Source organism: Echinops telfairi, unplaced genomic scaffold (genome assembly GCF_000313985.2).
Source record: "Echinops telfairi isolate 266 unplaced genomic scaffold, ASM31398v2 ScPeMD7_34;HRSCAF=130, whole genome shotgun sequence".
Classification (NCBI taxonomy): domain Eukaryota; kingdom Metazoa; phylum Chordata; class Mammalia; order Afrosoricida; family Tenrecidae; genus Echinops; species Echinops telfairi.
Genome location: NW_022103931.1, coordinates 1,048,077 through 1,075,660, shown reverse-complemented (window position 1 = coordinate 1,075,660; position 27,584 = coordinate 1,048,077). Strand labels below are relative to the sequence as shown.

The window sequence follows — 27,584 nt, the reverse complement described above, 5'->3', positions numbered from 1 at the left end:
ATCTCCCCTATTCAATTTTAAGTTCCTGAGAACAGAAACTGCTTTTTTCAAATATGTTTGTACTTGAGCAGTGCCATGAAAAGAAATGATAGTCAATTAAGAGTCTTCCTAGTGCTTAAAATGATAGCTATGAATTTACATGGTTTCATTTTGTAGAGTTTATTTTATTTTTGTTGATGTTGAGCATATCCATAGCAAAACACGAGGGCTCAACAGTTTCGACGTGTTTAACTCGAAGACAGTGATTGCATTCTTCAAGTTGTATAGCCGTTCTCACCCCCCTTTTCCAAATTGATCTTTCTTGATGAACAAAAACTCATTACCCCCTAAGTTTACCATCTACTCTTTTGAGATGCTCTAGTCAATATGATCTGATGTAATTATTCGTGTTTTTAATGAATTGAAAACAACTTTAATCATGTGCTCTAACAGATGAAGTAGTGAACTTAAAAAGAATGTTCATATCTTATGTGATTGATGTCACTGAACAATTTGTATAGAAATTGTTGAGCTGGAACCTAAACTGCTATGCAATCCATCACTAAAAACACAAGAAAATATCATTTAAAAAATACGAGGCATACACTTGATAGTCATGGTGGGATGATGGAAATTAAGCAAAGAAATAGGATGATGATTTTTGTTTCTATGGAGCAGGAGTTCCAAACCTTAGGTCTTGGAACAGCACTAGTCCTGTAGATGGGCTGCAGGGCTTCGATGAACCCTCGGGAATAATTTGGAAAACGTTATTTATAAGAGCACTTAAAAAGATTTATTTTGTTAAGATACAATTATATAACAAAATATGCTATCTCAACTACTTTTAACTGTATTACTTCAGTGACATTAATTATAATCACAATGTTGTGCAACCATCACCTATATGCACATTTTTAATGGTTGATTTGAAATAACATCTTTACCTGAAATACAGTTCCCATGCCATAGAGTTCATTTATTCGAAGTATACAACCCAGTGGTTTTTGGCATATTCACAGCTATGCAACCATCAGATTTTCAGTAAGAAACCCCATAGCCATTAGCAGTCATTCAACATTTTCCTCCCACCTTCAGAAAGTCCTCACTCAAACCAATCTCTCTGACATCCAGTCAATGCTGACGCACAGCGAACCTATCGGCCAGGGTCTGATAGAACTGCCCCTGTGAGTTTTCAAGACTGTAAGGTCTTTGTTATTTTGACGTGGCATTATCTATGTGTACTATGCAACTGTCTGATAAAAGAGGCCATTGGAACACATTTATTGTCTCTGGTCCTTATTATCTATCTGGTGAACAGATTGCATTATGAATTGACTTTGGCATGCAGAAATATTATTGAGTCAGGGAGACAACCTGTTGGTATTTAGTTGTTTTTCCAACAGGCAAGAGTGAGAACATTATCTGGACTGATTTAAAATACCTTTTTATATTTTAAGACATGCAAGATTTGAAACAATATGTTGGTTGTATTATTGAGTTTCAAGGAAATAGTTTTTTTCTCTTTTTGAGAATGTCATAATTTTAAATCAAACTAAATGATCAGATAATTTACTCAGCCACAAGGTCACTGGGGCACTTGGGAAAAGAAATTAGCCCTTTATTTCTTTTTCTTTTTGTTGCAGTAGATTCAAATTCCACATCCTTCTCTTTCTGCCTCTGTTATATACTAAACCTAGCAAAATCTGAGTGCAATGTATTTTTCCTTTAAATATAGTTTACCACTTCATATTCAAGACAATGCAGTATATCTAAAAGACACCCCCCCCCATCATATTGATTAAGGGAGAAGGGTCAGATAGGTGTTTATTGTAATTGTCATTAAGGTATACAGCTGTCAAAAGTTGAATGGCCAAAAGTTATGAGGTAGATCTGCTTACTACAGTGACCAAAAATAAATAAATAAAGTAGCTGCCTGAGGATGCTTATGTATAAGCAAACACTTCATGGGATATGATACCTTGGTTTGGAAGTGAAGGGTCTTGACTTCATGGGACATCCTAATTCATTGGCCTCATAATACATTTGCTGCTTTTGTTCTGTCGGTCTTACAAGCAGCGCTTCAAAGCACTTCATTATGGTTTAACCCCTGAATCAGAATCGACAGTTTAACAAGATCCTCAGGTGATTCTTAGGACCACGTAAGCGTCACTTGGTGATCCATAAGAATCACCTGGGGATCTCGTTAAACTGTAGAAATGCAAATTATTCATTTCATTCAAACGGGAAATAAATGGTTTTTAAAGCTCTGGGAGTAACCTAAGGAAGAGAGTTAGGAAGAGGAGGAGGATATGGAATGTGGGGCTAACTTCTTCCATGAATAATGGCCTCCTTTGCCATGAGACCTGAAGAATTGGATGGTGCCTTGTTATCATTACTGAAGATTTGATCAAAGATTCCCTAGAAGAATCTTGATTAAAGGGGTAGGGGGATAGAGCAGAACAGAATTTGAAATTCCGATTAAAGGCGGCCTCCCTGGATGTTGGATGCACTCCTGAACATACAGCCCTGAAATATTAAAGGAGCCCCGGTGTCGTCGTCATGCTTAGGCATTGGACTGTGATCCTCAAGGTCAGCAGTTCAAAACCACCAGCCACTCTGTGGGAGAAAGATGGGGCTTTCTACTCCTGTTAGGAGTCACAGCCTCGGGGCCCACAGAGGCTGTCCCACCCTGTCCTGCAGGGCTGCCATGAGTTGGCATCAACTTGATGCAAGTGACCTTTTTGGAGTTTGAGATAATATTGAAACCTTAAACCAAAAGTATTCCCTAACGTCTTCTTGCGATCAAACAACAGCTTAATTGGTAAAAAAACGACTGCCTTGAGCTTTCTTAAGAACTATGCAGATGTTGTCACAGCGACAACAATCATTTGAAAGTTTAGCTAGGAAACTTAGGGGGCAGTGAGCCTGTAATTAATGAGGAAGGAAGAACTCAGAAAAGGAGGATGAGTATGGTAGTACAATTCGAAGAACGCCATCAATGTGATTAAATTGTACATGTAGAAACTGCTCAAAGTGGTACATGATTTGCCGTCTGTATTCTCAACAACAAAGTACATAAAAATACTTAAGCCCACAATTAAAAAAAAGCAACGATCACCTCTTGCGTGCGTGCGCACGCACACACGCACACACTTTCCCTGTTTTCTGTCTTGTAAGGGTGCTCCATGAGCTGTGGAATGTGTGCTGTATCTGCGCTGGGAGGGGCTTTGCTATGGTGTCAGCAGGGGGCTTTGAGGAAAGTTAAGTAAACTTGAAGTACTTAAATCTGTGAAGTCGAACTTAAACCTTGATGTTCCACAATTAATCTAGGATCAGTGAGCATGTTTCTGTTGAGTACAGCCTCATGCGATTTGAATCCTGTTATGGTGTTAACCAGGGCTGTGTAGCTGAATCATTTGTGGAACTATTCGTTGTTTATTTTTAAAGTTTGATTTTGACTCGAGGGAAGGTTTACAGGGCAGATCATCAACTTTACATTTAACCATTTATACATATTTTTGTTTCATCTCATTCCTTGCCATCGCTCAATGTAACACCACCTACCCTACTTTCTCCCTATATTTCCTGTTTCCATTCCTCCTCCTTTCCTGGCCATCTGAACTTTAGCCACCCTTCGTATCTGGACCCGAACCTGTGGTGCTTTTGACTTGTCTGTGGTTTTAAAGACACATTTCCGGCCCTCGTTGTCTGTTTGAGTACTCATTACTGGCACCTGATGATCTGTAGCTTTATAAACACAAGTGATTGTATTGTGCACAGGCTGAGTCCCAATCCTTGGCAGAATTGCTTGTCTACTTTTTGATTTGTCGAGATTCGAGGTGTCGAGGGCCAGGGATCCCACATACTAAACAGAACTGGTTAGAGGTGTAAGAGCCGTCAAAACCCACGATACCATATTGGTTCTTCTTGGTAACTGGCAGATCAGTATAAACCCCTGATCTGGTGTTTCCAAATTTTGATCAGTATAAACCAAAGGTTCTCAACCTGTGGGTCGCGACCCCTTTGGGGGGTCGAACAACCCTTTCACAGGGGTGGCCCGATTCATAACAGTAGCAAAATTACCGTTACTAAGTAGCAACGAACATAATTTTATGGCTGGGTCACCACAACATGAGGAACTGTATTAAAGGGTCGCTGCCTTAGGAAGGTTGAGAACCACCGGAAACCCTTGAGCGAGAACTGGAGCAGACTACTTGATCCCATCTGAGTTTGCCAGTAGGCTACCACAGGATTTTAACCAACAAACGCTCAAGAAATCGAATCTGTTCTTACTTTAGCGAGAGAGAGGCCTTTATTGTGTGATTTTGTAAAATCTGGCACCCAAGCCCCTAGACAAAAGCAGGGGGACGGGCGGCGGGGACAGGGAGGTGCCTCACAGCCCATCTGCAAGCATTTTATTCCCTAGTTCACCAGCCCCTTCCTCCTGTTCCTCACTGGCTGAGTACTATAGGGTTAACAGTTTTTTTCTCGGACATGAAAGACTTTTCTGCTCCTGCCCCCACCCCCACAGATTTCCTCCCTGCCCCACTTTCTTAATTCGTCCCACATTCCATACCCCTGGTGCCTGAGCTCCAGGGATTGCTAACAGTTCCACTTGGAGTCCTGGTTATTCAGTAACTCCCCGACTCTGCCCTCTGATTGCTGAAGACAGACCAGTCTGTAACATTGCTCACAGGGGCTCGGGGCGGCCCCCAGCCTGGCGGGAGAAGAATCCCAGAACTCATCTTCCTTTTGACTTTTACAAAAACCCAAATTCCACCACAGAAAGAAACTAGCCTGAAAAATTGTTGAAAACGTGGACATGTTTTTGGTGTTTATGTGCTTTCCATGTGATTTCGAACTGGCGTTTAGGCCAGGAGGGAGGAAGTTTCCTTTTAAAGCTGTCCATTCCCTGTGATAACATTTATTGGGCATATACTAATGCTGGCTTGCCAGTTTGGGGGAAGCAGGAAGAGGACCAGGTTTGGCACCTTGCCTGGTACATGGGGCCATTAATGCAGCAGTAGTAATATGAATTAATTTCTGACTGACCCAGACCTGGGTTCTAGAGGAAATTGTTTTGATAGCTTCTCTTATTTTCAACCACATTTCGAATGTTGATGTTGAATTCTGTTTTGAGGTGTAAGTAAATGATTGCTGACACTCTGTTTTGTTCTTTTTTAAATATTTCATTAGGGGCTCATACAACTGTTATTGCAATCCATACACACATCAATTGTGTAAAGCGCATTTGTACATCATTCTCAAAACATTTTCTCTCCACTTAAACCCCCGACATTAGGTCCTCATTTTTCCCCTCCCTCCCCGCTCCCCCCTCCTTCATGAGCCCTTGATAGTTTACAAATTGGTATTTTGTCATATCTTGCCCTGTCCGACGTCTCCCTTCACCCACTTTTCGATTGTCTGTCCCCCAGGGAAGAGGTCACATATAGTTCCTTGTAATCGGTTCCCTCTTTCCTACCCATTCTCCCTTTACCCTCCCTGTTTCGCCACTCACACCACTGGTCCTGTAGGGCTCATCCGCCCTGGATTCCCTGGATTTTTCAGTTCCTGTCTGTACCAGTGTACATCCTCTGGTCTAGCCAGCCTTGCAAGGTCGAATTCGAGTCATGGTAGTGGGAGCAGGGAGGAAACATTTAGGAACTAGAGGAAAGTTGTATTTCTCATCATTGTTAGATCACACCCTGACTGTCTCATCTCCTCCCTGAGACCCCTCTGCAAGGGGATCTCCAGTGGCCTACTAATGGGCTTTGGATCTCCACTCCGCTGACACTCTGTTTTATCAGCCTATTGTAATGTGTTGCCTTCCAGTGGACTCTGACTGATGGCACCCGCAGTGCATAATAGAACTACTCCATGTGGTTTTCCAAACTGTGCTCTTTCTAAAACAGGTCACCAAACCTATCGTCTGCACCTCTGAGCGGTCTAAACCACCCACCTTTTGTCTAGTAGTCAAACACTTAACTGTTTGGGCCACCCAGGGACTTATATAATCTTATTATGTTGTTGTTATTGTTACGTGCCATTGAGTCAGGAAAATGGAACGGAATGCTACCCAGTCCTGTGCCATCCTCACAATCGTTGCTATGCCTGCTGCTGCAGCCCCAGTGTCAGTCCATCTTGGTGAGGGTCTTTCTCTTTTGGATGATATACTTCTCCAGGGACTGGTCCTTGTTGATGACATGTACACAGTATGTGAGGTGAAGTCCTGGCATCCTTGTATCGAAGACCATTCGAGCTATACTTCTTCCACCATTAATTGGTTCATTCTTCTGGCAGTCTATGGGGTGTTCAGTATTCTCCACCAACACCAAAATTGAAAGGCATCAAGTTTTCTTTCTTCTGCTTTTGTATGCACCTTGATCCTCAGAGTTACATCTTTTTAAAACAAAAAACATTAACACGTTAAAAGAAAGAGAGACCTTTTGCAGCAGATTTACAAAATGCAATATGTCACAGGCTTTTAAAGGAGATGCTAAAGATTTGTGGGAGTCCCTAGGAGGGGCAATATGATGAACATGCTTGCTTTGAACCAAAAGGTTGGAAGTTCGAGCCCACCCAGAGGTGCCTTGGAAGAAAGACCTGGTAATTTACTTACCAAAAAATCAGCCATGGCAAATCCTATGGAGCACAAGTCTATTCTGACACACACGAGGTTGCCATGAATTGAAATTGACCTCATGGCCATTGACATTTAATTTTTATGTTTAGGATTTGTTTGCATTTTATATACATGCTGAACTGATTCTCCTGGAGAGAAATGTTACTCAAATACAGATTAAAAATGGATTACCTTTTGGCAAGCAATCTGCTCTTAGAACAAAATATATGCAATGCCTGCCCTGCAGGAGTGGGAAACAGAGAGAATCGGCTGGGAAAAGCCTTGATGTCCTTCGTCTTTGTAAGTCTCACTATTCTCATCTCTAAAATGGCACTTCTTAAGGTTGTGTGAATGTGAAATGAGATAATGCACCCCAAATGCTTAGTACTCGGCACCACGGAGGCTTTCAGTGAATCGTGGCTCTGGGAAAGAAGGGAGTAGTGTATAATAACAGACCCTTGCTTTCATTGACCAGGAGCCCTGGTGGCTCTGTCAGGTAAACGTAGCTGGTAATCTATAAACCTTCAAAGAAGAGATTTACAAATAAATCTTTGTAAACTTGTCACATTATTTTTGTTTAAAAAAATTAGGGATTTCAAGTAGATTTTGAATGGAAATGAACTAAAGAGTAATCATCTAGCAATTTGTGCTGTGGGAATTGGTGTTATAAATGTCCCAGGGGAGGTTGTCCTCCTGGAACAAGATAGAGACTCCCTCCTGAACGTAGGAAAGCCCAGAGAAAAGACGGAAGAAGCTCTCCACTCGAAATCTTCCGTTTTTCAGTATTATAAAAAGTCCCTCTCTTCCTATTTGTATGTCATATGAATGTTATATAAATACCAATTAGCCTTTTGAAAGAGGACAGTGAGACAATTTCAGAGGTTGCATCTGGGCTTAGGGTTGCAATGAGCTGTACACGTTTTAAAATATATATACAACTGTACAACTTCTCTAGACTCTCTAGAGTGTTTTATAAGACAGCTTCATTTAAGTTGGGAGGAGGCTGGTTTGCCAAGTGTGTGTTAAAATGAAGATTTGGTGCCCAGTGTAATTCTCTTTATTTTCTTACTTCAGTGTGAAGATAATTTTCCCCCTAAAAAAGCCTTTGACTTTCACTTTCTGGTTAAAAGTGTGTGACACATTTATAGGTGTATAAGTGGATATATTTATATATATATTTAAAAGACCTTCTCAGGTATGGTTAGGTCTGCATTGCTAAGCGTGCCTGGGGTTCATACAAGTTAAAAGCCACTCCGGTTAACATTTAATTAGAAAGAATCAGCTCAATGGCAGTGAGTTTGGTTGGTTTAGGACTACGGGTGCTTGAATATCACTGTCTGTTTAAATATTTGATCATTTGGATCTTTTTTGGAGTATTCCAGTGGGGTGTGCCTGCGTTTTTTGCTTTGTGATTGATTTCATTTGGGATTGTTACCAGATGGAATCCCCGGGTGGTACAAATGGTTAACACATTTGGCTGCTAACCGAAAGACTGAACGTTCAAGTCTACCAAAAGTTGCCTTGGAAGAACTCTACCTCTGACAAATCAGCCATTGGAAATGCTATCCAGCATTCAGCCACATCAGGAGTCGGCAATGGCAACTGGTGATCAGAAGATAAATAAAATGTCTTTCAAAACATTGGTTCTAGTAGAAACAATTATTAATGGTTTTAAGACTAAAGTGAATAGAGTTATGATTTGAATCAAATAAACCTGGGGTCTGGTTTACATGAAAACATCTTTATGAATAAAGAATTTAGTACGGGCTTAAAGTGGACACATAGGGAATGTGAGCCGCTTGATCAGACAAGTAAATATCTGCTTTCTGAAATGCTAGGATTAGGAATGCTAAGAGTTTAAATGTGACTATGGAAGGCCACTGTGGATTTTTAAAAAGGCAGTCAACTTTGTATTCTGGTTGTGCTTTAGTGTTTTCATTAATTTAAAGTAAACAGTATGGATTTGAAGTCTATCCAAAACAGCAGGAAATAGACTAGTAATTACTGTTGGGAGTAGAGTACCTTAGAACAGTGAATGCTTTAATTGGAAGTTAAATAGATGTCAAGAGATGACAGTTCATATTAGGTTCTCATAGTGTGTACATCATTTGAATGCAGAGAAGGTGCTTATTATGCAAAGGTTATCAGCTGAGTCTGACAAAGTGAAATAAGAGATTTGGACAGCTCCAATCACTGTATGTAAAACAACTTTTCTATGTATACCTACTCCTCATTTATCTACTGTGTTAGGGTGGGTTGGACTAGAGAAACAAATCCAGTGAGCCTCATAGATGTGTAAGAAATTGCTTTATATCAAGAAGTAATTATCTATCACAAAAAGCATTCCAGCCCAGTCCAATTCAAGTCCATAAGTCCAATACTCATCCATAGTCCCTCTTCAGCCTCACACAGTTACAAGCAATGATGACGAACGCAGGAATCTCATCAGCCAGTGGGTGCAAAGTCTTGTGGATCCAATGGCGGTGGACCCATCTCCAGGGCTCTGGCAACACTCAGAGTGGCTCGCAGGCATGAAGGCGAAGGCAGGGAGGGGGAGGTTCCCAGAACCCTTCTTCTGAGAAGACCAAGCCCACAAGGAGGCACCATCAGGCAGCGATCTGATTGGCAGGTTGAATACCACTCCATATGCTTTTATATATCTTTGAGTTGACATGAAATGATGTAACTGCCACATCTATTCTCTTTCTTTCTGACATTCCACTTTATAACAACAGTTAGGTCTATCTGGTGATCTGAAATGTAAATCCACACCTTATTTACAATAAAAAAGTTGGCCCCCCCTCAAAAGTTATATCAGATTATTTTGTGTATTGACAATATACAGCAGACAGTAACGAATGCTGGGGTGTGAGGTGAGCATAATGCTAGTTGTAATGGTTAAGGTGACATATCATCATGGCTGGGCTGTGGTTCTCAGTGGTTTGACAGTTAAGGAAGGATGTCATCTGGCAGTTAAATAATACTGTGGTCATCTTCCATTTTGTGGTTGAATGCAGTCATCCTATATTTTTGCTTAATGCTGATTTTCGAGTAATGATCTGCTGTTGGTAATGATCACCTAACTGATAAGTGAGGACAAAGTATAATAAATTAATGTGTAATGCTCACATTTTAAAAAGATGTATGTGCATTCCCAAGATACATTCTTGGATTTTTTTTCAAGAAAAATGTATAGACTTTTCTTCCCTGTTGAAAAATTGTATTTTAGATACTTGTATACAGGTCTGGCAAACAGAGCAATGGGCTTCAATGTATTTGGGGAATCACTGCCTTTTACTTCCTTGACAAGCATGTGAGGATTAAGTACAGATATGAAAGGTGCTGGTGTTATAGTATAGTCTCGCTTGAAAATCACAGATGGAACAGCACCTGTTTTAAATGGGCTGTGTATAGCGGTGTAAATGTGTGTATGGATGAATTTTTCTGAATTTAGATAATATTTATAAATACCACCGAACTATATGGCTATTGCTCCATTATCATCGGTATTTTATAGAGTTAATATTTATAATATGATAGAACTGATTACTCAGAAGAAACCTAATGCCACATGTGTTAAAGACATGTGATTGCTTTCTCAGAGAAAATGAATGCAGCTGGAAACATAAGAATGGTGATTAATGATATACTGAGAGAATAAGTGCTTGCATATTCCATTTGGATAGTGTATTTGGGAATATTTTAAGAATGTTACAGAAACTCAGATGGCCATGTTGAAGTACATAAACTGTAAATTGCTCCCGTCATTCAGATAATTTCGCTTGTGTGGGAAAAGGAGGAAGAATACTAAATTTTTACTTACAGAAAAACAAACAAGCAAACAAGCAACCTTTTAACATTCCCTTCTTTGGCTGGTTAGCAGTTTATGGGTAGGTGCATCTCGGAATTATCCCTTGAGTACTCCAGCATATGACCCAAAGGGAATATACAAGAAAAGCGTAGCAATATCTAGCAACAAAGTAATTGGAAAACAGGCAAATGGGGAAAAGTTATCAATAGCTTGAGATAGGTTTTGGGAATTAAGTTGCTCATTCTTGAAAGTAATGGCAAAGTGGAGGATTTATGTATGTGTTTGTACCCATTCTTATTGTAAAAAGTATTTGTGACAAAGTAGATGGGTTACTTTGAAAATAGAAGTTTTCGATCAAAGTGAGTAGAGGGGAAGTGTGGGGAGAGCCTGGGTTGTTTACTGGAAAGCGCCCTCTTACTTTGAACTGAATGCTTGCTTCCGGGGAAGCTTTTTAAATCTTTGAGTTGAGTAATATGTGGAGGGGCTGCATGGTCTTTTCAGTTCTTATATCTTTTTTGTTGATGTCAGGGAAGCATGTTCCAATGGTGCTGATCTACTCAATCTACTTAGGTTCTTGTATCCTAGTGAAAAATAGCTGGCCTCAATCATCGTTTGTACATGTAAACGTTCAAGCTCTTAGTATGTAATAGGCTCTAATAGAATTATTGCTATTTGTTTTAAATAATATTTTACAGTAAAATTCTAATTGAGACTAAAACTTGTGCTACTTTTTTTTAGGACAGCCAGTAGAGGGGACTTCATGTTTTCTGCGGATCGTTTGGTAGGTGGAGACTTTCCATTTTCATTTCGTTATTGTACCTGATACAAAGGGCCAAGGGGCTTTTTGGTTCTAGAACATTCTGGAAGTGAGAAGGTTTGTAACAAGTAACAATATCTTGCTAAGCTTCTGAGACATTATTTCCACTGTTTACTAAACCTCTGTGCCAATCTTTTTCACTCCAAACCATTGTTCACAAACTCATTCCCTGTAAGTCTTAGATACCACTACTTTCCAAATGGATCTTGGAAACCTGGTCCTCAGCAACCCTTAACTGCCTCATCTTAGGGCAATGAAGTGATGGATTCATTGAAAGAAACGCAAGAACATAAGGAGACTTGATGTTAACCCTTATAGTATCCAACTAAGACATAAAAACTAATATTTACATATATGTAGTTTAGGTGTAGGAATGTTTGTATTGCTCATTCTTTTCTATACTATCCGCACATATGATAGAGTCACTTTGATTACCTGCACTTTATTCAGGGACTCCTTATTAAAATTGACCAAGCCCAATTCTGTTTAACAAGTATAATCTCAGAAAAGTTTAAGCCAGATTGATAAGCACCATGCTTCCTTCTTCTGTTTATATCTAAACTTTATGTTCTACCACTCATCTGTCACTTTGTCCATCTGTTATGGCTTACATGTTGCTCTGCTGCTGGAAGCTATGCCACCAGTATTTCAAATACTAGCAGAGTCACCCACGGTGAACAGGTATCAGCACAACTTCCAGACTGAGAACAGACTGAGAAGAAGGGATATGCTGCTCACTTCTGAAACAGTAGTCACTGAAAACTTCATAGATAGCAGTAGAACGTTATCTTACACAGTGATGGAAGATATGCTCCCCACCTGGAAGAAGCCCACCAGCCTGTATGATGTGAACAAGGGGGTCCAGAGTGAAGACCCAAAACCTATCTGTAGACAGTTGGACATCCCCTCACAGAAGGGTCACAAGGAAGGGACCAGCCAGCCAGGGTGCGGTAGAGCACGGATTAAATACACAATATTTATCTAGTTCTTTAATGCTTCTCCCCCCTTCCCCCCAACTATCATGACCACAGTTCTACCTTACAAATCTGGCTGGACTGGAGTATGTACACTGGTACAGAAAAGAGCTCTCAACACATGGAATCCAAGACAGATAACCCCCTCAGGAACAATAATGGACATAGCAATACCATTAGGGTAGGAGGAAGGTAGGTGGGGAGAAGGGGAAACCGATCACAATGATGGACGTAAAATAATCCCCCCACCTCGGAGGGGGATGAACAACAGAAACGTGGGTGAAGGGAGACAGCAGAGAGTATAAGATATGAAAATAATGATAATTTATAAGTTATCAAGGGTTCACAAGGGTGAGAGGATGGGGGGGAAAGGGTAAAAAGAGAAGCTGATACCAAGGGTTCAAGTAGAAAGAAAATGTTTTGAAAATGATGATGACAACCTATGCAAAAATGTGCTTGATACGATTGATGTATGGATTGTTATAAGAGGCCCCAATAAAATTATATATATATATGAAGAAATTAAGCTCTCCTAGGTTGGTGGTACTTAAAATATAACTGTGGAAGAACTGCTTCCTCAAAGTAGCGTTGACCTTAATGTTGTGGATGGAGCAAACCTTTCAAGACCTTCATTTGCTGATGTGGCAACACTCAAAATGAGGAAAAACAGTTGCAGGCATCCATTAAAAATCAGAATTTGGAATGTGCAAACTGAAGAAATGATAGAATAAAGGAGCTGAACAGAAAGTTTCCAAGGGCAGTTCAAGAAGGCCAAATATTGTGATGAAATGTGCAAAGACCTGGAATTAGAGGGCCAAAAAGGAAGTTGAACAAAGTGAGGGGAAGATTCAGTCTTTGAGTTACAATATTGAAAGGTTCTGTAAGTACAATATTAAATGATCCAAGAAGTATCAAAAGAAAATTGAAAAAAGACAAGAATCACTGCACCAAAAGAATTAGTTGGCATTTAATCATTTCAAAAGATACTATACGATCAAGAACAGATTGTACTGAAGGGCAAGCTGCACTGAAGGCATTAGCCAAAAACAAGCATCCCATCATTGACAGAATACCAATTGAAATGTTCCAATGGATGCAACACTAGACACACTCATTAGTCTATGCCAGGAAATTGGGAAGACTGTAACCTGGCCAACCAAGTGGAAGAGATCTGTATTTGTGACCATTCCAAAGAAAGGTGACCCAGCAGAATATGGAAATCATCGTACAATGTGATTAATATCACAGGCAAGTAAAATTTTGCTGAAGATAATGTTTAGAATAGAGGCGGTAGTACATCAAGAGGGAGCTGCCAGAAATCAAGCTGGAGTCAGAAGACACGACACAAGGGCTATCATTGCTAGCAGCAGCTGGATCTTGGTGAATGCAGAGAATACCAGAAAGATGTTTCCTTGTGTGTTATTGACTACGCAAAGACATTTTACTGTGCAGATCATGACAATCGTGGCAAAAATAGGAATTCCAGAAGACTTAGAGGCAGTAGAATGAACAGAGCAAGGGAGCGCCGTGTGGTTTACAGTTAGGAAAGGTGTGCAGCGAGGTTGTGTCCTTTCACCATGCTTCTTCGGTCTGTATGCTGAGCAAATAATCTGAGACCCTGACTCCCTGAAGGAGAACACAGCACCAGGATTGGAGAAAGGCTTTGTAACAACCTGATGTGCATGACACAACTGTGCCTGCTGAAATCGGAGAGGACTTAAAGGACTTGCTGATGAAGGTCAATGCCTGGCCCCTTAAGTGTACATCACACTGTAGTGTGAAGAAAACAAACATCCTTACAACTAGACGAACAGGAACCATCAAAATAAATGGCGAAAAGACTGAATTTGTCAAGGCTTTCATTTGGGGGGCCGGGCACAGTCAACACTCATGGAAGTAGTGGTCAAGCATTCCAACAAACATCGGGCAAATCTGCAGCACAAGTCCTCTTTGAAATGTTAAAAAGCAAACACCCAAGCCATGGTATTCTCAGTTACCTCAGATGCATGTGAAAGTTCGACGGTGAATCAGGAAGACAGAAGACTTGATGCACTGGAATTATGGTATTGGTGAAGAAGATCAAAAGTAGCATGAACTATCAGAAGGACAAACAAATCTATCATGAAAGAAGTACAGCCAGAATGCGCCTGACAAGTGAGGATGGTGAGACTTCTCCCATGCTCTGGACTTGTGGGCATGGGCCTCTGATAAAAAAAGAGTAGTCCCTGTGCTTGGTGAAGTCCAGGCTCAGAGAAAAAAAGAATGATGCAGTATCAGGTCGTGTTTGTTCTGTTGTACATAGGGTCACTATGAGTCGGAACCAAGGCATTCAACAACAACAGCAGCAGCACATCATGCTACATGCTTACAATGAGGTTGACACATTTTATTGGTTTTCACCCACTTATGGCATATATACCAAAGTCATGTATTTCTACTTCATTAAGGTAGACTCGACTTTGAAGAGGCAGCTCTTCCCCAGTCTTACTTTGAATACCTTCCAAGCTGAGGGGCTCATCTTCTGGTAATGTTAGACAGACTAGTACATACGATTTTCGGTGGCTGTTTTTTAGAGTTGACCCTTTGTTCTTCTACGTAATCTTCCTTAGTGTTGCAGCTCTGCTGAAACCGATCCACCATGGGCAGCCCTGCTGGCATTTAAAATAACTCTGGCATAGCAACATGCAAACTACCACAGTACAACAACCTGACAAATGAATAGTGAAAGAGCAGTCTCCTCAAAGTACAGTTGACCTTCATGATATAGATAAACAGAGCTTTCTGGACCTTTATTGTTGGAAGAAACAGTTGCAACTATCCATTGATAATTAGAATGCAGAATGTACAAAGAACGAGAATTGGAAGTTGGGAAAAAATGGAATGCATAAAGTTTGAGAAATTATCTATACATTAGTGAGCTGAAAAGGTGGACTGGTAATGGCCATTTTGAATCAGATAATCTTATGGCCTATTATTTCTGGAATGACAAATTGAAGAAGAATGTCATCACATTCACCATAATAAAAAAGATCATTTGTAGATCTGTTCTGAAGTACAACGCTGTCAGTGATAGGATAATATTCAAACATCTACAAGGAATTTAGAAACCAACCACTAATGCCAAAGATGAGGAAATCTAAGAATTTTACCAACGTCCATAGTATGAAATTGATCTAACATGCAATCAGGATGCATCAATAAATTACTGGTGATTGGAATGTGAAAGTTGAAAATAAAGAAGCATCAGTAGTTCGAAAATATGGCTGTGGTGATAGAAACTACACCAGAGACTGAATGATAATACTTTGCAAGACTAGTAACTTACTTATGACTACTACCTTTTTTAAATAACATTAGTAATGATTACATGTAGGGTACACATGTACACATAGAATACACAGGAATCAAGTTGACTACAAGTATAGAAAAAAGTGGAAAAAAAAGTGATGGTGAAGTTCAATATCATTAGTCTGCACAAGGTCAGAGCCGACTTCAGAACAGACCGTCAATTGTTTCTATGCAAGTTCACATCGAAGCTGAAGAATAAACACTAAGACAAGCCCATGAAAGCCAAAATATGACCTTGAATATATTCCAACTGAATTTATAGACTAAGAATAGATTTGATACATTGAATACTAATGACAGAAGACAAGATGAGTTGTGGAATGACATTAAAGACATCGTACATGAAGAATCTAAAAGGTCATATAAAAGGTATAAAAGAAAGAAAAGACTAAAACGGATGTCAGGAGTGACTCCAAAACTCCCTCCACTATGTAAGGAAGCTAAAGTGAAAGGAAAGAAATGAACTAAAAGAGTTGAGCAGAATATTTAAAGGGGCAGCTTGAGAGAAAACAGAGTAAATATTATAACGGAATGTGTAAAGGCTTGGAGTTAAAACACCAAAAGTGAAGATTATGCCCAGCATTTCTCAAGTTGAAAAAGCTGAAGAAAACATTTAAACCTCAAGTAGCAATAATGAAAAATTCTCTGGATAAAATGGTTTTTAAGCTTTTAAAAAAACTATTTCTTGTTTTAAAGCATCATTTTACTGGGGGCCTGTACAACTCTGATCTCAATCCATCCATCCATCCATCCATTGTGTCAAGCACATGTGTACCTATGTTGCCATCCACATTCTCAAAACATTTGCTTTCTACTTGAGCCCTTGGTATCAGCTCCTCTTTTCCCCCTCCCTCCCCACTTCCCCTCCCTCATGAACCCTTGATAAATTATAAATTATAATTATTTTGTCATATCTCTTTCCTTAACCTCTGAACTTTGTCTTTAGGTAAAGGTTGTCCTTTTGATTTTAAATGGTTGATTATTCTTTTATGTTTGTTTGTTTTTAGTTGATTATTCTAGGGCGGTATTGTTTCCCTTATAGATCTGTCTATTCTCTGGCTAAACATTGAGTCCTGGGAGTGAGTTCATTTCTAGAACTGAAGAGTGAGTTGGGCCATAGTGTCCAGGGATCCACCAGCCTCTATCCAACCATCAGCTTGTTTAATTTTTATGATTTTGAGTTTTGTTCCAAATTTTGTTGTCATTCTATTACACGACCTTGTAACGTGATTCCTTTCAGAGCAGTTGTTAGTGATAACCAGACACTATCAAAGTCTTCTATCTAGTCTCAAGGTCATGGAGACTAATATTAACATGTTCCATTAGTCCATTTGACTAATTGTTTTATGTGTATGAGCAAAAGATTCAGTGACGCAGAAAACATCAACAGAAGATAATAAGAGTATAAAGAGTTGCTGTACTCTACGGATTGGTTGCTATTTAACTTTTTAGGAGGTGGCATATGATCATGAAGTAAAATGTTCAAGTTGCAATAAAGGCAAGACTAGCGAAAAAGAAGACTCCAGGAGTTGATAGAATAACAATTGAAATGTTTCATCAGGTGGATGTAGTGTTTGAGGTGCTTTATGCCAAGAATTGGAAAGAGAGCTACCTGGCCAACCAACTAGAAGAGATTCAATTAGGTGTCCATTCTAAACAAAAATGATCTAATAGAATATGGAAATTATCCAACAACATTCATGCCACACACAGATAAACTTTTTGTAAAGATATTTGAAAATGATTGCAATAGTACACTGACAAGGAACTGCAAGAAATCCAAGCTGAATTCAGAAGAAGACATGGAATGAGGAATATCACTGCTGAAAGATCTTGGCCGAATGTCGGGAATCCCAGAAAGATGCTTACCTGTGTATTATTGAGGCATTTGACTGCCTGGACCCTAAGAAATTATGGTTAACAATGTGAAGAATGGAAATTCCATAGCAGCTGTGTTCATGCACAACTTGTACATGGAGACAATCATTTAAGCAGAACAAAATCATGAAAAGGTTACATCAGGGTTGTATCCTTTCCCCAAACTTATTTAATCTGTGTGCGGAACCGATACTTCAAGAAGCTGGCCTGTACAAAGAAAAATGCAGCATTTGGATTGGCAGAAGACTCATTAACATGCAAATAACATGACCTTGCTTCCTGAAAGTAAAGAGAACTTGAGTCCCTTACTGATGAAGATCAAAGACCACAGCCTTCATGATGAATTATACTTCAACATAAATCCTCACACCCGGACCAAGAAACAATGGCATAATAAAACAGAGAAAAAGACTAAAGTTGTCGAAGATTTCATTTTACTTGGATCCATAATCAATGCCTATGGAAGTAGCAGTCGGGAAATCAAATGACTTATTACATTGAGACGCCTGCTGCAAAAGATTTCTTTAAAGTGCCAAAGGTAAAGCTGTCCCTTCGAGGACTGATGGATGTCTGATCCAAGCCATAACTCACTGCCATCGAGTCGATGCTGACGTATAGCGACCCTATAGGGCAGGGTAGAACTGCCCTAGTGAGATTCTGAGACTGTAACTGTTTACAGGAGTAGAAAGCCCCATCTTTCTCCTGAAACCCAAGCTGTAGTTTTTTTAATCACCTCATATACAAGTGAATGCTGTACAATAAATAATGAAACCGAAGAAGAGTGATGTTTTTGAATTGTGTTTGTGAAGAATGTTGAATTTACTGTAGACGGCCAGAAGAATGTCTTGAAGGAATTATATCCAGAATGAGTTCATCAAAGTGAGGATGGTGAGACTTGAAAGGCGTGAGCAGTCCTTGGGGAAGGACATCATGCTTGTTAAAGTAACAGGTCGACCGAAAAGAGGAAAACCTTCAATAAGATAGATCGACAGAGTAGCTACAACAGTGGGCTCAAATATTGGAACAGATGTGGGAATGGTACAAGGCATGGTAGAATTTCATTCTGTTGTACATAGGATTGATATGAATCATAACTAGCTTGCCAACATCTAACAACAATATGTGTGTCCAACACAATGCTGGGCTGTGTTCATGGGGAGGTGAGGCTGCACTAAAGTATATAAACATATTTCGGGTGTGTGTGGAGCATACAACCTATGTATTATTGCTAGCATTTGATATTTGGTTTGGGAATGAAAGAAATATGTTGTTTAATATCTAAGGTATAATCAGATTGTAGAATATAGGTTATTAATGGATATGTGGGAAAAATGATCATTTAGCTTTTAGTTGGAGAATTTATTCCAAAAAAAGTGTAGACAATGCCTATTCTACTTTTGCCAATAAAAATCCTTGTTACACACACCAGTTTATTTAAAATGATTTGAGTTTCTGGAGTCAGTAGTAAACCTTGCATTATACCAAGATAAATGTAGTTGGCATTGTTGATGTAATAGTTAGGTCATTCTGTTTTTTATGCATTTATGAAATCAAAGGAGCAGATTGAAGGAGAAAGGTCTTAATAGATTCTGGGAAGTCTTTGTGGCCACTGGCAGAAAATGTATCCTCTTACTTTTGTCGTCCATGTTGCCCATTTTTCTATAGAAATTAGAAATTAAGTTCAAATTATTATAAAATGCTTCAGTGAAAGAGCAACTGTGATAATAAAGGCCTAGGGCATACTTTGGTGGAAACATTGTTTATTTGCACTTCTCTGTTCTCTGCATTAACTCTGAGGGTTCCCACCTTTTCTGGGGAGACAGAATGGATAGTCTGTTGTGGTGGTAGAGACCTAGAGCTGTCCAGATTTCCAGTGTTGAGGAGTTCTAGTGCACGGTCTCATCTAACACAAGAAGCCCATTATAATTGACGCTCGGAATGTCCTGGATTTCCAGGGTTGGTTTCCCTGGCCCTCAGTCACTCTTTTTCTGGTTTTATGTTTTCCTGTAAATCTAGACACATTGTCATTTCTGCCTCAGGGATGTAGGGAATGGAGTGGGGGCTAAAAACTTTTAGAACAGTATGCTTAGGTGGAGGAGGAATAAGCTCTTAAAAGAAAGTAATTCTCTTTTACCCTTGCATTTTGTTCATAAGAGATCTATATGAGGGGATACCCCCCCAGTGGGAAATAGCTCTGCTGGACAGAGCTTTCTTTTATTTTTTAAAATCATTTTATTAGGGGCTCATACAACTCTTATCACATTCCATACATGCATCAATTGTGTAACGCGCATTTGTACATTCATTGGCCTCATCATTCTCAAAACATTTCCTCTCCACTTAAACCCCCGACATTAGGTCCTCATTTTCCCCCTCCCTCCCCGCTCCCCCCTCCCTCATGAGCCCTTGATAATTTATAAATTGTTATTTTGTCATATCTGGGCAGAGCTTTCTTAATACACAAATTTTCCCACTAGGTGAGCTTTGAGCCACTAGCTCTGAGTTATTGCACCCAGAGGCATCGCCTGGGAAGGTTCTCTCTGGTCATGGTGACTTTTTTTTTTTTTGTAAAAGCAGTTTTGCTTGAACCTCGTTTTTTGTGATGGTTGATTTTAGAGAACAAACAGCATGTAGCTGTGAAATTTTGTTTCCTGCTCAGGGAAAAATGTCGCAGAAACTGTTGTGATGGTGAACACAGCTTACAAGGACAGTGCTATGGAAAAGACTCAAGTGTATGAGTGGTTTTCTCATTTAAAAAAAGGTGAAGTGCCAATTGATGAGAAACCTCGTTCTGGATGTCTTGTCAACTTCCCAAATGGACAAAAATGTCAATTCATACTGCTCATTCCATCAGCTTTCTATTTAGAGCTTCTGAAAAGATTGCATAGAAGTGTGCGACAAAAAGGCCCGATTTGTGGCAAACCAGGGACTGGTTTTACCACCACAAAAATGTACCTGCTCACACAGCCATCTCAGTGCACCAATTTTTGGCAAAAAACAGCATGCCTCTCTTGCCCTAGGCACCTTACTCACATGACCTCACTTTGTACGACTTGTTTTTGTTTCCTTAAATGAAGAGGGCATGAAAGGACAGCAATTTGATGGCGTAGAAAAGGAGAGGAAAAAAAAACGTGGGAGGTGCTGCCAGCCATCCAAAGAGATGAGCTTGAAAAATGTTTCCAAGAATGGAATCGCAGATTTGACAAATGTATTAAGTGTAATGGAGAGCCCTTTGAAGGTGATAAGGTGGTTTTGTTAAAAAAATTAAATACATTGCTTTGAAAAAAAATTCTAGCGTTTTGGGGGGCTGGGGGTACCTCCTCGGATATCTCCACAGAAGATGGTGGCTAAAGGCAGGTGTGTGCATGTGTGTGCACACACAATATTTATGAGGTTAGTGGGCTCTCTATAAGCTGCTGCAGACTGACAGGATACTAAGCTACTTACCATTGATCCTTTTTAATTGCAGCAAAGTGTTGTGTTGTGATAACAGTCAAATAATATAGCATAGGGCCTGGCAATGTTCCTTTCTGTTCCTGATCCTCTATCAATAATGAAAGATTAATTGAGGGAAATATACCTTACATTGTAGTAGACCCTGGTTGTATATGGAAATACCATACCATATCTTGTTTTCAGAAGCTGTTCTTAGCAGTTCTAAGTGATTCTTTACTCTGTACCACATTTCATGATTATTGGGAGCCTCTTCTTTAACTGAGAAGTCTGAATGTATTTGACTGGGTCCTTCTTAAAGCTCAATAAATTGATTTAACCTGTCCACTAACTTAAGCAGGAAGTTTGGAGCTTTATATTGTCATGGTTCTTTTTTAGGTGTCATGCTTCTTTTTTAGGCGACCTGATGACACAGTGGTCAAGTGCTGTGATGTGAACTCAAAAGTTGGCAATTCAAACCCACGTCCTTGAGAAAAAAAATGATCCGGTAGTTTGTTTCTACCAAGAATTACAGTCTTAGAAATCTTATGGGGCAGTTCTACTCTATCCTATAGGGTAACTATGAGTTGAAATAGATTCTCTGTCAATGGATTTAGTTATTTAGTCTTTGTTCCTTTATTGAAAATAATTCAGCTTAGCAACTTCAAAGGTACTGAACAGGCCCAAGCAGTTACCAATGGACCCTACTTCCAGAGTAACCAGGAATATATACAGGTACCAATATATGCAGGTACCCAGGAATATATACAGGACCTAAGGGTACTAGTAATGCCTCTTGACATTGGTAATTTTGCATTTCTCATAATATATCCTAGATCAGGGATCAATAAACTGCAGTTCTTGAGCCATAAGTAAGTATATGTGCCCCTGAAGTAAAATGGAAAAAAAATATTAAAGGATATTATTTAGATAATGGTGATTTCATCTGTATGTAATATACTGTATATATATTTATGGATCTTGAATAGTTAATTTTTAAATTGTTGGTCAGGGACATGATTGACTCTTCCGTCTCAAAAGTTTGCCGACCCCTGGCCTATAGATTTACAGGAACTCACAAAGGATCAATTAGGAGGATGACATAGAACTTGGCAGTGTTTCATTCTGTTGTGCATAAGAGTTGCTATGGATTAGGACTGACTCAATGGCAACTAACACCAACGACAGGTTCCCAAACTTAGTTTGGCCTATTGCCCCCTTTTCAGAACAGAAAGAAAGAAAAAAGCACTCAACACTCCCTGGGAAAACATTTGTACTGTAGCCCACAATCCAGGATAACTGTAGACAGCTGCTTTTGCAGCCCCCCTGGATCATGCATACGGTCGCCATGAGTCAGCATTGACTTGATGGCAGTGAGTTTGCTTTGGGTTTGGGGATCATTCTAGCACACACACAGCACCCTGACAGTGTTGTCCACTTTGGGAAACACAGACCTAGATGAACTTAATGACGATCAGAAAGTATATTTCAATATGTTGGCGGCTTTCATGTGCTCAAAAGGGTGTGGACACCTAGTAGCAAGCAGCCTGGCAACTGGAGACCCCGTACCTCTCACAAATGATAAGGACCCACTTCCTACCTTCAAGAGCTAATGAAGTGTTCCTTGGGTTCTACTGATTCTCTATCTAGTGCTTGGTCCATGAGACTTATAGCTAACAATAGGTTCTCATCAGGTTCTTGACTTAGTCTCTCTTTGATTCTCTAGATCAGACTTGTTGTGGAAGAGGGATTGAATCAGCTGCCTTATAAAGAATGCATGGTGACTACTCCAACAGGTAAACAGAACGGTTACAATTCTGAAATGGACTTAGGGGAAAAGGGGCAAAAAGCAGTCTGATTAAAAATCAGCATGCATGAGGAGCTGATACCAAGGGCCCAAGTAGAAAGCAAGTGTTTTGAGAATGATGAGGGAGACAAATGTACAAATGTGCCTGACACAATGGATGGATGTATGGATTGTGATAAGAGTTGTACGAGCCCCCAATAAAGAGATCTAAAGAGAAAAAGAAATAATGAAAAAATAAATCAGCATACAAAATGCGGAGTGTAGGTGAGGCTGTTCTTAATAAACTTGGAAACATTATGTGAGTGACTTTTGTTGATGGTTTGCTTGTAAGTTCAAGTTACATGCTAATAAATATTCTCCAGCATGCAGAATAGGTTAGTGGGATCAGAGTTAAGAATTGCTGGCAGCTTATCTTTACCTCTGCAGGGAAACACTTGTGTTACTAAATGTTTTGAAATGAAACTCCAGGTAAAAATATGAGACTGCAAACAAACCTAACAGAACAGAACAAAACAAAAAGCAATACAAATTTCAGATGAGGCTTTGTTTTACTCTTCAAAAGAAAGCAGCCAAAGTTTTGAAGTTCTGATTTGGTCCTCTAGTTAAAAATGGGAAATTGTTCTATTCTAAGAGTTACTTGATGAAAATAGAGGGATGAGCTTGTGGCATCATGATTGATACAAATTCACAATGGGACCAAAGGTTGAGCATAACTTGGTTACGGACTTTAGCCTCTCCTCTATGTTTAAGGACGAATCAAGACTCATAAAAAGGAATAAAACGAGGAAACTCTCTACTGTCAGGTTCTATTTTGAATTCATGGGATTTCTAGTATTCTCTGAGTACAGTGATTTTCCTCTGAATCCAACTTGAAAAATGTGTATGAATATCATGCTATAAGAAGTATTTTTATTTGATAAACCCCACTTTTTACAATGATCTCCACCAGTTTTTATGAAGAATTAAGAAATAACCATGGGAAAGCATGACTAATTTCATGACATTCACAGTGTGTCTGGAGAAGAGTTGCTCTGAACCTATCTGATTTAAACTATAGCCAACTTATAAAATAAGTAGGATGCTCCACTGATGAAAGATGACATTTTAATCCCCCCCCCCCAACAGGGTACAAGTATGAAGGAGTGAAATTTGAGAAGGGAAACTGTGGTGTCAGCATAATGAGAAGTGGTAAGTTTGCATGTGTGGGATTTTTTTTCTTTTCATGCACAAAAACAGTTGCTGTTTTTGAGAAGGAAAGTAGGCTTGGCTGTCACAATTGGAGCCAACTTAAGCTGAAATCTCACCACCTATATTGTCTCTTCTTCTGGTGCCTTGGGGTCCTGATTGGTGTGGTGCTGAGTTTAGCTAATTTTAGCATGTCCCTAATGCCATGCACTCATGGACAGGCCAACTTTAAAAGAGATTGATGGAAGAGTGTTCTGGAAAAATTTAATTCTTTTTAAAAACATATACAATACAGTTTTCTCTTCCGGCTATGAACAGTTGATTACCTCAAGTAAATCAGGAGGTTTTTTTGTTTTGTTTTGTTTTTAAGAGGCATCTCTTAAGCAATGATAGAGTGTTCAACCTTTAAACTTTTGAATGGAGACGAACTTTTCACTCAGGACAATGTGTTCAAGGGTCAGTTCGTTCCTTAAAGGCTGATTTTCACAAAGTGCAGCCCTAGTATATCTAGATCACTTGGAGTGAGGGATGCACAGACAGAGTTATTTTTAATACTAATACTAATAGTTTTGGGTGATTTTCGTATATGACAGTTCTTCTGTAAGTATGATTACAAAAAATCAGGGAAACCTGTGTTAAACAAAAATACCAAAACATGAAGTGATTGTTGATATAGCTTCCATCTAGGTCTATAGAAGGAGCCTTGGTGGCATAGTGCATTAAGAATTGGGATGCAAGGTCAGCAGTTCAAACCTACTTGCCATCCCTTGGGAGAAAGGTGAGGTTTCTGTTCCTATAAAGATTTACAGCCTCAGAAACTCAAAAGGGACTGTTCTATTTGCCATATAGGGTCACTATAGGATGAATCATAACCTATTTGCTACAGTCACTCACTTGTGATTTTTCTGTTACAGCAGAACTAAAACCTGATGACAGTGAGTGGTTTTAGTTGTGGAGGTGTACAAGGGAGGAACCCCCAAAATTGGAATATTTTCCTCACAGTTATGTATTTAAATTTATTTCCAAAACAACCTTATCACCTTCAAAGGACTCTCCATTATACCTAATACATTTGTCAAATCCGCAATTCCATTCTTGAAAACATTTTCCGAACTCATCTCTTTGGATGGCTGACAAGCACCTCCCACGTTTTTTTCTTCACCTTTTCTACGCCATCAAATTGCTTTCCTTTCATGCCCTCTTCATTGGAAGAAACAAAAACAAGTCATACAAAGCGAGGTCAGGTGAGTAAGGTGCCTAGGGCAAGAGAGGCATGCTGGTTTTGGGGGGTTTTTTTGGCAAAAAAAATGGTGCACTGAGATGGCGGTGTGAGCAGGTGAATTGGCAAAACCTGTCCCCCATTTGTCACAAATCAGGCCTTTTTGTCACATACTGTTATGCAATCCTTTCAGAACCTCTAAATAGAAAACTTGATTAACAGTGGCGGAATGAGTACTACGAGTTGACATTTTCATCCATTTGGGAAGTTGACAGACATCCAGAGTGTGGTTTGTCATCAGTTGACATTTCACCTTTTTTGAAATGAGAAAACCACTCATACACTTGAGTTATTCCTGTAGCCCTGTCCTTGTAAGTTGTGTTCAACATCATAACAGTTTCTGTGGTATTTTTCCTGAGCAGGAAACAAAATTTCATAGCTGTACACTGTCCTCCTAAATCAGCCATCACAAAAAATGATGTTTGAGTGAAACTGCCTTTACAAAAAACTTCACTGTGACCAAAGAGAACCTTCCCAGGTGATGCCACTGGGTGCATTAACTTAGAGCGAGTTGTATGATGCTTGCCTGGCATAAAAAATGCATACTACAAAAGCTCTGCTCTGCCCAGTGCAATTCCTGGGTTTCTTTGCTACCTCCACGTATACAATTCTGAATCTCTAACCCTTCCCTCAAAGAATTCTATGCTCTTTGACTTACACCATGTCAAAATGACAGTTTTAACATCTTTGTGATACTCAGACTATGTTCCATGTAAATGTTCTTTGAGTTTGGGGAACAAAAAAGAAGTCTTAAGGGGCAAGATCAGGACTGTACATTCAAAAGTGTAAAGTAAGGTTTCTCGGTGAAATTCTAATAGAGAAGTCCTTGCTACCCTTGAAGAATGAGCAAGTGTTCTGGGTGGGAAAATTCCATGGCACATCTTTCCTGGCCTTTTTTTTTCACCAATGAAGTTTTCCATTTTATTAATGTTTCATAGTAAACCTTTGTGATTTTCTTGGAGAAAAATCTATCATGATTACCCATTTAGAATCCCCCCCCCTAAACCAGTTGCCATAACCTTCTGATTCAACCTCTTTTCCTTGAATTCAACTAGCCAGCAGATTCCCTCTGTCATAGATTGAATTGTGTCTCCCCAACATTTGTGTCAACTTGACTAGGCCGTGATTCTTAGTGGTTCGGCAGTTAGGTAATGATGTGATACAGCGTTTAGATGAGTAATCTTCCTCTGATGTGACAAATGCAGCATCCTTAAGCCCATCATAATCCTGATCCAATCAATGTAAGGGAAATTTACTTGGGGTGTGACTGAAGCACCTTTTTTATCTTACGAGAAATAAAAAGAGAGAGAAGTAAGGAGAGAGGGAGCTACTACCACCAAGAAAGAAGAGTCAAGAGTGGAGTGCATTCTTTGAACACAGAGTCCCTGTGCTGTGAACCTCAAGCCAGAGAAAGATTGATGCCAAGGCACATGGCCTGTTTACACTGTCATGAGGCTAGGAAAAGTCCATTATTGAGAGAATTTGGCCTCAGCCATCTACTGATTGCAGGGACACATTTAAACATATTTTATTTTTGAATAAACCTGTGCTTGTGTTAACTAGAATCCTAGTAGCAATACTTTTTTTACTTACCCTTGTATATTAGAAAGAAACTGATTTTATGTTTACAATAAAAAAAACAACCTCACTGCCTTTGAGTAGATTCTGACTCACATAAAATATTCTCTTAAAACAACTTTTAGTTAAAAGTTAATTTAATGAAAAATATTAAGTGTAGTTTATATTCAAATATACCCTAAAATCTTGAAGATGGCATGGGATTGGCTGACTTTTCAAAATAATTCTTTATAAGGATTCAGGCTCAAAGATAGTTCTGTGTTCAGAATCGAATCACATGGTGGTAGGGGTACTTTACACTGTATAGAGTGCACACACAATATACGACTTTTGCATTGTTTGCCCAGAAAGCATTAAATTCAATGTTGAGTTGATGCCACCTTGGTCAAAAAGATCATTCAGTTTTATTCCCTTGTCTTTCATAAATCTTTTATATATCTCTCAGATGAAAATAAGCTGATAACAATCTGAAAAATATATAAAAGCTTTATGAAAGACAAATAAGCAACCAAATTGATGTGAAGGGGCATTAATGTAGTGGAGAGCCAAAACCCATCTGTAAGATAATTGGCCACAATTATCTCAGAAGGGCCACAGGAAAGGTATGATAAATCCAGAATAAATCCAGAAACACATAGCTATCCTCTAGTTCTTTAATATTTCCTTCCCTTACTATTATGGTTTTATTTGTTTTACCTACCATATATACTCGAGTATAAGCCAAGTTTTTCACCACTGAAAAACATTTTATTGGGGGCTCGTACAACTCTTATCACAACCCATACATCAATTGAATCAGGCATGTTTGTACATAGTTGCTTTCATTCTTTTGTAGACATTTACTTTCTATTGAGTTCTTAGTATCACCCCCCCC

At 39.3% G+C, this 27,584-nt stretch overlaps 1 protein-coding gene across 3 annotated transcripts in view; it reads left to right on the top strand.

Moving 5' to 3' along the window:
* The window catches only part of UPRT (uracil phosphoribosyltransferase homolog), a 45,256-nt gene that overhangs the window by 4,866 nt on the left and 12,806 nt on the right, over positions 1-27,584 (top strand). For all 3 annotated transcript variants that reach the window (XM_045290233.1, XM_004715895.2, XM_045290232.1), the window contains exons 2-4: positions 11,151-11,193; positions 22,588-22,657; positions 23,794-23,856. In XM_045290233.1, coding sequence (XP_045146168.1) covers positions 11,173-11,193; positions 22,588-22,657; positions 23,794-23,856 — 154 coding nt within the window. In that variant the 5' untranslated portion in view covers positions 11,151-11,172. The remainder of the gene's footprint in view (positions 1-11,150; positions 11,194-22,587; positions 22,658-23,793; positions 23,857-27,584) is intronic.